General features: G+C 35.6%; 1 protein-coding gene and 1 pseudogene across 1 annotated transcript; one reads left to right on the top strand and one right to left on the bottom strand.

Annotated features, from left to right (window-relative positions):
* The first annotated feature begins 428 nt into the window (after positions 1–428).
* Positions 429–6,501, top strand: LOC120080739 (annotated as a pseudogene).
* A 2,435-nt stretch (positions 6,502–8,936) lies between these two features.
* LOC120070351 (DNA-directed RNA polymerases II, IV and V subunit 6A-like) lies at positions 8,937–11,850 on the bottom strand. The gene is made up of 6 exons (XM_039022285.1): positions 11,717–11,850; positions 10,283–10,316; positions 10,018–10,187; positions 9,882–9,933; positions 9,521–9,588; positions 8,937–9,234 (listed from the first exon to the last, which is right to left on the bottom strand). The coding sequence occupies exons 1-6, from the start codon at positions 11,749–11,751 to the stop codon at positions 9,165–9,167; spliced, it is 429 nt and encodes a 142-aa protein (XP_038878213.1). The 5' UTR covers positions 11,752–11,850; the 3' UTR covers positions 8,937–9,164.
* Positions 11,851–12,166: the final 316 nt, after the last annotated feature.

The raw sequence follows: 12,166 nt of genomic DNA, 5'->3' as shown, positions 1-12,166 counted from the left end.
TTAGCAGTATCCACAAGCCTCTAAAATCTACGCTCACCTGGCTGTAGAATCATACTGCTGTCCAATAAATGAGAGCCACGTAACATAATATAATGCAAAAGTACAATATGGCCCCTGCATTAATTTCTAAAAATTAAAAAACGTCCTCCCATCAATGTGGTGGCAAACGGGGGATGTTTTATATCGTTACGCTTTAATGCGCCTGATTATTTCCCTTCAAAAGAATAACGGTGACGAAAGATCTCTAACCCCCATGATAAGCATCCCCAAAACGAACCAATGAGAGATCGCCACGTGGTAACCGACTTCGTTTCATCACCGCGAGATCAGGCATCGTTTACGTTTCTCGATCACCACGACGACACGTGTTTCGAGATTGACCGGGAGTAGTCGGTGACAGATGACCGGTTTATCAATGCAGCCGGTCACTCCCTGACTCCAATTCCCGCTACCTACACACTAACACTACGTAACCCAAGTATACTTTGTATGAAATTTCAGGTTTCCAAATTAAGCAAGAAAAAAGGGGACTCTCTCTGGCTAAGCTCTTGAAGCTTTCAAGGTTTCGTTGAATTGCTTTCTCTTCATTGTGATAATTTTGTACAAGTTTTCTAGTTTAGTTTCTTCATTTAGTTCATTGGATACCATGCTTTGTTCTTTGAGATACTGTTAAAGCTCACTGTTTATTGTTTTGTTTTCAAATTTAAGCTCTTGATATCCATGTTCGCCTTGTGCTTAGGTGGGGAGTTTGATGCTTAGCAGATTATTTTACTGAGTTTGGTTCGTTTCATCATTTTCCCCTCTTTACTCTGGGTAGGGGAGGGAGGAGGATGTGTTTTAATGTTCGATTTGAGTTGCTTCCCGTTGCATCTCTGTTTTTAATTCTCAAACGATGATAATTTGGATGGATTTTCTTTGGTTAATTTTAGTGAATGATGGTTAGCCATATTGCGCTGAGTTTAATTTCAATCTTGGGTTTTCTGCCGGGTTTTTTCCCCCTTCTCATGGAGCTAATTTAGGGTTTTATCAGTCGGAAGGGAAATTAGGCTTTGTTAATTTCGAGTAACTTGTCAGGGTTTCATGAGAGATTGCTTTTCATCTCGTTGCAGTTCGATTTTGCTTCTCTCATTTTCGCTTTCTTCTGCTAACTCTTGTTTTTTTCCCTCCTAGGTCCTCGCCACTTACAGTTGGAACTCTGATAGCACTGCGCCTCAAGTAGTCTTACTAGAGCTTGAATTTATAGTACTGATTTTCCCCCGACTTCAAGGTTAAAAAAGGCTCAGATACTTTCTACTCAATCTTTCTTTCAATTGGAATCATTATATTCTCCATATGTTCTTTAAAGTTTGACATGTGGAATTTGTGAGAGTGGTTTTCTGGATTTCTTTCTCACGGGTATAGCTTTTGTTGGCTACCTAAATTCTAGCCAAGGGGTGGTCAATGGCATCTTCTCGTTTGACTGGAGGATTAGCTCAGTCTCCATCAAGTTCTGGGATTTTCTACCAAGGAGAAGGGCAGTCCCCAGCTATTGTTAATTCTCATTTGAGCCAATCATTTGCAAATTCATCGAATTCAATTCCAGGAACTGGATGTTCTGATTTTGGTCCAGTTTCAGGAGACATGAACAATGCGGTTTTAAATAGTGTGGCAAATTCAGGACCCAGTGTGGCTGCAAGTTCATTAGTTACAGATGCAAACTCTGCCCTTTCAGGGGGGCCACAGTTACAAAGGAGTGCAAGCATCAATACAGAGTCATACATGCGCTTGCCTGCATCGCCTATGTCATTCAATTCAAATAACATTAGTGTGTCAGGATCCTCAGTTATAGATGGATCCTGCGTTGTGCAGGAAAATTCTCAGCAGGACCAAAATATTCAACACGTGCAACAACAGATACAGCAAGGTGCTTCATATGCCACATCATTACCAATGTCACAAATAGGGCAAGGATCACTTCCGATGGGCCCTAAACATCAGGGATCTTTCATTCCAGATCCAAATAATTATTACCAGGTGCAGAAGAAACCACGACTGGATATAAAGCCTGAAGATGTGCTGCAACAGCAAGTTTTGCAGCAGCTATTTCAGAGACAGGATTTGATGCAGTCACAAAACCGTAACTCAGAGTTACAAGCTTTGTTTCAACAGCAAAGAATGCGGCAACAACAGCAGATTTTGCAGTCTCTACCTCAGTACAGGGCTCAGTTTCAGCAACAGCAGCAACAGATACAGTTGGGGCAGCAATTGAAACAACAGCAGGCAATGCAACCTGTATCAACCATGAAGCGGCCCCCATATGATGCTGGTGGTGTTTGTGCTCGCCGGCTGATGCAATATTTATATCATCAGCGGCAAAGACCGCCTGTGAGTTATCTTCTCTAATTCTATTTTTTATATCATTGAAAAGAAAAAAACTTATACATCTACATTATCTACTTCTTTCTGGCTCTCTTCCTTTTCTAATTACTGTATCTCTTCCTCCATTTTGAGGTTTTCTCTGATTTTTTTTTGGGCTTCTTTTTCCATTAATGACATTTTTATAGGAGAACAGTATAGCCTACTGGAGGAAGTTCGTAGCAGAGTATTACTCTCCTCGTGCAAAGAAAAGATGGTGCTTGTCACTGTATGAGAATGTTGGCCACCATGCTCTTGGTGTGTTTCCCCAGGCAGCTATGGTCAGTTCATATGCTCGTCATACTTTTTGCTAAATATTAACAGTTAGTCTTTTTGTGCTTTTAATTTATATTATACATTTGTAATTGCTAAATGTCAGGAAAAAATAGGATCGTCTATTCTTATGTAACATGGTTTTGGTACTTTTTCCACGCTCAACATTTAAAGAGTAAAGGATTTTTTTTGGAAACGATCTTGATTTAAGTCATGAACATCTATCGTTCTTCATTCTAGAAATCTAAATGTTTAGCTATTGCTGTCAGATTTATTAGTTTCAGTTGTCTGTACTGCCATTTTTATGTTATTGCTAACTTGTCCTTAAATTCATGCCTATTGCTTTCCATTTATGCATTTCAGGATGCGTGGCAGTGCGACATCTGTGGTTCCAAATCAGGAAGGGGATTTGGTAAGGATCAAGAAAGCAATCTTCTATTTTGATTTTAAAACAGTGGGATGTTGGAGATTTTGATACATAATACGCGCACACACACAGAGCAAGAAAAAACATGTTTGAATTTGCTTGTGATTAGCTTAATTACATCTCTCTCTGTGCATGCTCATTATGCTCATTAATGTATGTGATCTGTAGCTACTGCATCTATTGTCCATCCATCTAATTCTTCGACAACAAGTAGGCAGTATCTTATTGGGTTTGCAAGTTAAATATTTAGTTTCTCGAGAAAATATATCTTCAGATCATCTGCCAGTGTTAGTTGAAATCATTTGGGTCTGCATTATCTTCCAAAACTTTATTCTTCTCATGTAAAAAACTCTCTTTTAGTTTAGTTGGTATTTCATTTTTCCTATCGTGGTGTCTGTGAACACCTCTATGATATTAGACTCTGACAAAAATAAATGTTGCATAAATTCCAATTACTGGTATTTTATGTACCATAGAACTTTTCTTTTAAGATCACATCACATGAATCACACTTTTTTATTTTTTTATTTTAATTTGAACATCTTGAATGCTGGTTTTAGCACTCTGGTATCTTGTCATATCTAATTTTTTGGAGTTGAATTGAAGAGGCTACGTTTGAAGTACTCCCAAGACTCAGCGAGATCAAATTTGGATGTGGAGTTATTGATGAACTTTTATTTCTGGACCTTCCTCAAGAAAGGAGATTTTCTTCTGGAATCATGATGTTAGAATATGGAAAAGCAATTCAAGAGAGTGTATATGAGCAACTTCGTGTTGTTCGTGAGGGTCAGCTTCGTGTCATATTCACTCAAGACTTGAAGGTTTATACAAATATTGCTAATCCAAATCAGCATTTTTAGCCAACTTATTTGTTACTAAGCCTAATGTAAATGTAATCCTCCTCAGATTTTGTGTTGGGAATTTTGTGCTCGACGTCATGAAGAACTTCTTCCACGGAGGTTGGTTGCACCTCAGGTATTGATGTTGAAACTTATCACACTTCCTCCTTGAGTAAAAGTATTATGGAGTCTTGCTATTTGTTTTTGCTAGCCATCAGCAATCTGTTTCATTTAAGCTTTTATCACACATAAAGCGTGCTCGGTTTGTGTCTGCATATCTTTTTTTATGTAACTAAAGCACATAGAAACATTGTTGAGAACTTGAGAAATCTCCTCAGTTTCCTTATTTTCAGACGTATTATCCTATCCTGCTCAATCCCATTTTCCTCAGTCCCATTTTATTACTCATATTGTCTTGTAAGTTGTAAATACTGTTTTTCTTTTTCTTTTTTAATTCTTAATTCTTACTTTAAACTTTTAGATTTCCTTTGTAATTTTTTTTTTGGAGATGGGAACTTGACCAAAGAACAAGTTCAGTTACATACTTTTAAGTCTTTCAGATAAGGAAGATACTTGTACTTCAATGAGGTTTTTTTTTTATTTCAGGTGAATCAGCTGTTACAGGTTGCCCAGAAATGCCAAAACACAATTGCTGAAAGTGGGCCTGATGGTGTTTCTCAGAAAGATTTGCAGACAAATAGCAATATGTGAGTTGTTTGAACAATAATACTGATGACAATAATATTTGTGACAGTGGTTAAGTGCTGCTTAGTTTAAAGCTTCTTTTCCATGAACTCAAAATGATGACCTTAAAAGTTCTGATGAGAGGCTCTGGATATTTTGAGATGGGTTCATGAATATTACGTAGGAGCTGAAAGTAAAACCTTCCTGAATGCATCAATTTCTGGCCAAGCTACTTTCTGTTGTACACTGAGGAGTGACGTCGGTTTATTTGCCCACATGGTTTTAGGTGCACAGGGTTCTGATTGCCCTTGCAACATATCTTCTGCTTATTTATATCTAACTTGTGGGGGATGATTGTACAATCTTTTGGCGATGTCCCTCTAGAAGCTAGGTTGCCCTTATTTGGAATAATTTTCGAACATTTATCAATTCATAGAGTTGCTGGGTTGGTTACCAACTCATTGTGCAGCTGGATGTTTACTAACACGGTTGAGTTCTAAGGGTACTGATGGCCGGTCGTCAGCTTGCTAAGAGTCTGGAGTTGCAGTTGCTGAATGACTTGGGCTTCTCTAAAAGATACGTGAGGTGTTTGCAGGTAACCATTACTGGGGGCTAACTTTCTTTATTTCACTCCCACAATATTAATTTGTTAAAATCTCTAAATATTATCAGATATCGGAGGTTGTCAACAGTATGAAAGATCTGATTGGTTTCTGCCGGGATCAAAAAGTTGGGCCTATTGGTAATGCATCTACATCGTTATCCTCTGCAACATAGTGATGATCGATTGTTAATTATATGTTCGGGCTTATTGTTTTTACAGAGGGCTTGAAGAATTATCCTAGACATGCCACTGCAGCCAAGCTTCAAATGCAAAAAATGCAGGAGATGGAACAGTTAGCGGGTATTCAAGGTCTTCCCACAAACCGCAACACAATTAATGAGCTGTTGACATTGCGTCCTGAACTTGATAACCATGGGATTAATAACCATCAGATGATTGGTCGTGGAGGTTTCAGTGGTTCAGCACAAGCTGCTTTAGCAATGACTTCATACCAGAATAACCTCATGAGATAGAACTCTATGAGTTCCAACACCAGCCCACATCAACAGGAGGTCTCGTCTTCTTTCAATAATTCCAATTATAATCCATCCCGTACACTCCAAGGGGCGCATGATGCCTGGATCCGTACAAAACTCTTCTGTTGGTGGCTTTTCAGGCGCCCAGCAACCCTTGCATAAGCAGTTGCAACAGCTGCAAAACATCATCCACCAAATGCTGGCTCCTTGGTCCAACAAAATCATCCTCAGATGTTTCAAGGTAGCCAGGCCCTACAACAACAGATGATCCAACTACTGCAGATGTCAAGTAACATTAAGAGTGGCGGGTTTGAGCAGGGAACCCGTTACCGGACCAAATGCAAATAGAAGTTTAGCTAGAGTATGGGATTCGTGGAAAACACCTCAGTTGCAGCTGTCTGGGAGCAATGTCCCTGGCCCGAGTAGGAACAATAGCTTTAAAGCTGCTTCAAATAGTGAGTCCTTTGCTAGCAGATTCAATCAAAAGGCGTCTGATTTGCCTCAAGATCTTCATCTGCCAGAGAGTCTGGTTATAGATGTATGCCAAGATTTCCCTGAAAAAGGGTTTATTAACAAATGAACTTGATGAGGATTTGGGTTATGTCTGGAAGGCTTGACTACATAATAGTTGGCTACACTGTCGGCTCCTTTGCCTGAATTGTGGTAGATAAAATGTGTATAGGATGATAAAGGTGTGTTTGGAATGCATTTTCAAGTGATTTTAGAAAAATTAGAGTGTTTGACACATTATTTTCAACAATTTTTGTCAAAAGTATTTAAATAAAAATGATTTTAGAAAAATAAGTATTCAAAAGTCAATCCAATTAGATCCTAAATCTTGGGTCTTTTTTGTTTTTCCTCTTTTCCCCCTTGCAATCTAGTTTTTTTGCCCATCATACGATTAAATCTTTGATTTGAATGCCTTGATGAGAAATGCTCCCTGATGTCGTTACTGTTGTGTTGGTCTGTTAAACTTCTCATTGATTTAGCACTTTCTTTGGGGTTTTTGTTTCATGGTCCCAAGTTTAATCGATCAACTTGGAAAGGATGGAAACTATTAGACTTATTTGATAATGTTTTTGTTTCTTATTTTCTGTTTTGAAGAACTAAAGGCGAAAATGTGTTCGATAATTATTTTCTGTTTTGAGAATTTGTTCGATAATTATTTGATTTAGACCTTCTTATTTGTTGATAACTTTTCTTATCTATTTTACTTCAGGTTTAAATATAATTTAGTTATATAATATTAAAAGTCATAATATGCTTCCAAGATACATTGAAAAAAAAATTTATCAAAAGCACCTTATCTAATACAAATCAGTTTTTGAAATAACAAGAACAATACAAATGAAAAAAACAATAAAATGAGTGGGCTTAGCTCAAGCTTGAACTCTGACCTTTTGATGTTTAGGGACAAGCATCGGTGGCCATTTGACAATAAACAGGTTCCAAATAGGAGAAGTATGAGTCTATTTGACGTCCTCGTTTTCTTTTTTTTTTAGAACATTTGATAACGTTTTTATTTTCTGTTTCTGTTTTTCATTTTTTTTAAAAACTGATTTGTTTGATAAATGTTTCCTCTTTTTGTTTCTAGAATTTGAGAAACATTTTAAAAAATGGGCTAAAAGTAGTTTCTCCTTCGTTTCTATTTTATACAATATGGTTTCTTTTATTTATTAAAACTCATCCTTGGCTTGTTGGTATTCAAGTATACTTAAACTACCATTTCACCTTTTGATTGTGTGTTCAAACTACCAAGTTGGCCACTTTTTTTTTTTCCCTTTTATATTTATTTCCATCTTTTATATTTTATTTATTTTATTTATTAATTTTTCCATTTACAAAAACTATTATCCTATATTTATATTTGATTTTAGTTTTGAATATTAAAATTTTTCAATATTTAGATTTATATATTGTTTTAATTTTCAATATGAATATTAATTTTTTATATTTCAGAGTTCAACTTCGAAGATGTGTAATTTTATTTTAATTTCGATATGTAATTTCTTTTTTATATTTCAACTTGAGTAATGATTTTTACAATATGTGTATTTATATATTATTTTAATTATAATATCTTTAGCATATTTAAAATCGAGTAGAATTTTATAATATATAAATTTTACCGACTAAGACATTCATTTAACTTTAATATTTTACAACCACGACATTTACATAATAATATAATTAAGTTGGATTTGACTCGACATCATTTAACACAAATAATTTAAGTTAGAGATAACAGTGCTGATTAAATTTGGTCAACATATGAAGGATATGATACAACTTTGTTATTATATTTAATTTTCATCGAGACTTACTTATATTAGATAACATAAACTTTTGATAATATCTTTTTCTGATGTTTAATGTATGACATTTCTTTTTTTTATATACATTATATTGGTATAAAAACTAAGAAACAAAAAATAGTTATTAAATAAATTGTTGTTTCTATTTCTTTTTTCAAGAAACAAGAAATATGAATAGTTATCAAATACATCTCTATTTTTTATCTTGAAAAAAAGGAAAAGGGGAAAAAAGATACAAGTAATAAAGAAACTGAAAACGAGAACGTTATCGAATAAGACAGACATTATTTCTCAATTTTTAACCACTCTTAAGATATATTTTTTAAAATCTAGAAACAAAAAACAGAAATAGTTATAAAATAAATCTGTTTATTGAAAAATCAGAAATGAGAATAAGAAAGAGAGATGTTTTGAAACGGGCCCTTACCAACCATTCGCTTAGCATCCACCTCGCTTAGCACTGTTATTTATTCTTATCTTAGTGTCACAAACTTGCAGCTTTCTGAAGAAATAAAATAAATAAATACAAATCGTGACAGAAATTTGATCTTGATCTCTCTTATACGGCTCATGATGTGAGTGGGGCAGCTATAAGGATTTGATTCTCGGTTCCTCTTAAGGTCCTCGTGTAATTGAAATCAATAAGACATTTTGAATAATTTAGGTTTAATAATGATTTTGTTTTTTATTTTTAATTTTTGAAAATCATGCTTATTTTCTAATAATTTCTTACACGTTAATATTCGATTTCTTAGTCAATTTCTAGGAAAAAAAAAAAACTTTTATTCAACTTACTTCCACACTCTTTGGAGCATTTTTTATACGACCCTTTCCTAGAGGTTTGCAATGGTGTAAATATGCAAGCTGGTGTTGAGCAAGAAAAGCAGTTCTTAAAGTGTGTGGAAGGGCGCAATTGAAGATTAATGAAAGTCAAGTTGATATGGCATTGGTTAATAATAGTTAAAATAATGATGGTCAATACAATAACAGAGGGTCCTTTCCAATATATTATAGAGAAGAGAGTATGCAACAAAACAATAGTAGTCATGTTTTCCTTTTCACAACTGCTGCATAAATGGGAACTAAGCCGCTAATCGCTATGCAGCTGAAACCCATTATCTCACATATGGTGACAACACCCACACGGATCAATCACGCACCGCCAACTTGCCTCTTCCAAGAGTCCTCCACAATCAGTTCATCAACGCCCCAGTCCTCATAACTGCAGAGAATTTCACTTATTTATTCCTATAGAGAACTATAAAGAATGTGCGATTGGGTTTGGTTATGGAAAAGTTCGAGATCCAAAACCTTAGACTAATTTTTTTTTTCCCCTTTTTTCTAAGACTAGTTCACTCAATACAGTTGATCTCTCTAACTTATACACACATATACACGCACATAAAGAACCAAACCAACTGGCTCGCTTGTTTTCAGTTTTCTGCACACCCCTGCCAGCAGGCGAACCTGAATGTTAAAGATAAAGAATAAGATCTAAGAGGCCTAACCTTCCATCTGGCAGGTAGCGACGGATGGTGAATGGTATCTTCCGCTCACGAAGCTCCTTCATTGCAATCTAAACAGTACAGGATTAGACGACTGCCAGAGAACAATCATCATACAACTTGACAAGCTTTGACATTAGTTTCAATTATAGTCTATAGTTTGAAAGCCTTCAATTTAACCCCCCAACATCAAAGTTTGAGGGCATTTTCATATTATATAAATTTAACCCTTTTCTTTTGAGCATGCAAACTAACCATGGGATGCACATATGAGGCAACAGAAATACATCTAGCTGAATGCCGAAAGGCCCAAAACCAAAAGGGAGCTTTTCAATGATTTTAGCTTAATAATTAAATATCTAACCTCAAGTGGATCAGTCTCACCCTCCAACTCGACCATCACAGGAGCATTCATGCTGCCCAAGAGAAAAAAGAACCATCATACTATTTATCAACTTGATGCATGTAAAAATTTAGATCTGACAAATGTAAAAGGGAACCTGATTTGGAGGGCACGTGTGCCCAAAATCCTAGCACGTTCATACTTTGTCATAAATTTTGAGGTTTTACGCGCACGTTCAACGGGTTCTTCATCTTCCTTTTCCTCAGCTTCAGTAGGTTCACCAGGAACATCATCATTATTATTATCCAATTCTTCTTCGGCACCTTCCTGTACATGATTCTCAGTGTCACTATAATTAATCAACTTCAAAAAGAAAAGATAACTACTTTCTTTCAAATAGAATTGAACTAACTATTTCTTACCTCAATCTCGGGTTCTGGTGGCTCATCTTCATATCTGCAGCAAAAATCACTTGTTATTTATTAATATAGGAGCTGAAAAATATTTGTACCTCCCAGTATTCCTAAATGAAAATATAAAGGCCTTTCACAAAACAAGATCATACCAGCGTGGTCAAACTACAGCTAAGAATGCAATGCAAGTATATATACTTCAAATAGCAAACCATTTTGAGTAGACCCAAGAGTCGGACCTCAAGTCCTCATGCATAGATTTTTACAACTGTACTCCATTTATCTGCATTTGCATTCCTTGTGTATACTTTGAATAACTAACAAAACTTATTAGCCCAAATAAGGAAGAACGTGAAAATGTGATGCAAAACACTAAACATGATCTAAATTAACATATTTTTTTCCCTAAAAAAGTTTAAGCTGATACAGCAACTGATGAACTGACTGTATTCTAGAAGCAGTGGCTGAGTCCTCCATGCAATAAAAAAGGGGCATTATAACAGGGAATAAAGTGAATAAAAGCCTACTTTGAAGGACTGACAATACCCAGTAATTTGTGGATGTTGTTAATGAAGATCTAATGATACATATGCAGCAAGAGGCCTATCCTGATTAAATAAACTACTAACAGGAAAGCTTTAAGAACAATCCTTCCACCCACAATATTTAATTCTTAGACACAGTGATCCATTATAAAGATAAAGGTTATCAGAGATCCTTTTAACTAATGAAGAAAACATGTAATTCCCACTAATAAACAAAACCAACTTAACATAAAGTCGTCCAGTAAAATATAACGCTTGTGAACATAAGCAACCAGAAATAGGCTTAAGTTCGTAAACATATTTTCATATCCAGAGGCTAAGGATGTATGATCCGCAAGATTACAATGACGGGTGACAGTTACAAACTTAATATGGCATCCTGATTCTGAAGGTAATGAAAAGTTGAAATTTTGAATAAAAACATTTTTTCCAGCAGCCATGCTTTCGAGGCAGAAGAATTCAATAACTTATACCTAAAGAAAAACCCTAGTAGAAATGTCACAAGCAACTATCTAAGATTATCGCACACGCTTAAACCTTAAAAATTGGTATTGTGAGCTGTAAGGCGGCCAGAAACTCAAACACTTACCAAATTTTTGAAGTTTCTCGTCACACGCTTAAACTACAGAATCGCTCAAACAATCAAGTCCGATAGCATCTCCCTCCCAACCTAAGTGATATTTCATCATACCGAACTGTTTTCCATCACAAATTCGGTCCCAAATCCGTAATACTCCGAGATGAACTTGAAGGAGCGAACTTAGTTTCGAAATTAGGGTTTTCGTTTGACAAGTTATGTAAGAAACCAATTGAAACCAGAGGAACATAAAAAGATTGGATAAAAGCATATTGAAAATATATGTAAAGGGAGGGAGAGAGAGAGAGAGAGAGAGAGAACCCCATATCGAGGTCATTGTAATCTTCGTCCGCCATTGATGATCGATAGAAAAGCTACCGTCGCTTCTCCGGTTACTCCCTAAAACCCTCGGTTACCAAAATGTAACCGACAAACAAAGAGGTTTATTATTCATTTTAATTGTTTGTGAGCTTATTTTCTGTTTTATATCTCATTGTAATTTTCCTTCTATGTATTGTAGATCATTTCAATACTTGAACATGTTCGATCCTACTCGATCAGAACTCTCCAAACATCATAACTCTTCACATCTTATATCATCTAAAAAAAATCAATATTTATCTATCCTTCAAATTTCCAAATAGCTATGGATTAACTTTAATTAGGGATATACATAGATTGCATTGAGGAGATTTTTTAGACCAACCCGAAATTTGGTTGGTTGAGTTGGCTACCCAAATGACTCAAATAGAGTCTTCAACCCAACCCGGT

Source organism: Benincasa hispida, chromosome 1 (assembly GCF_009727055.1).
Source record: "Benincasa hispida cultivar B227 chromosome 1, ASM972705v1, whole genome shotgun sequence".
Lineage (NCBI taxonomy): Eukaryota > Viridiplantae > Streptophyta > Magnoliopsida > Cucurbitales > Cucurbitaceae > Benincasa > Benincasa hispida.
This window is presented reverse-complemented; position numbering and strand designations above follow the sequence as displayed.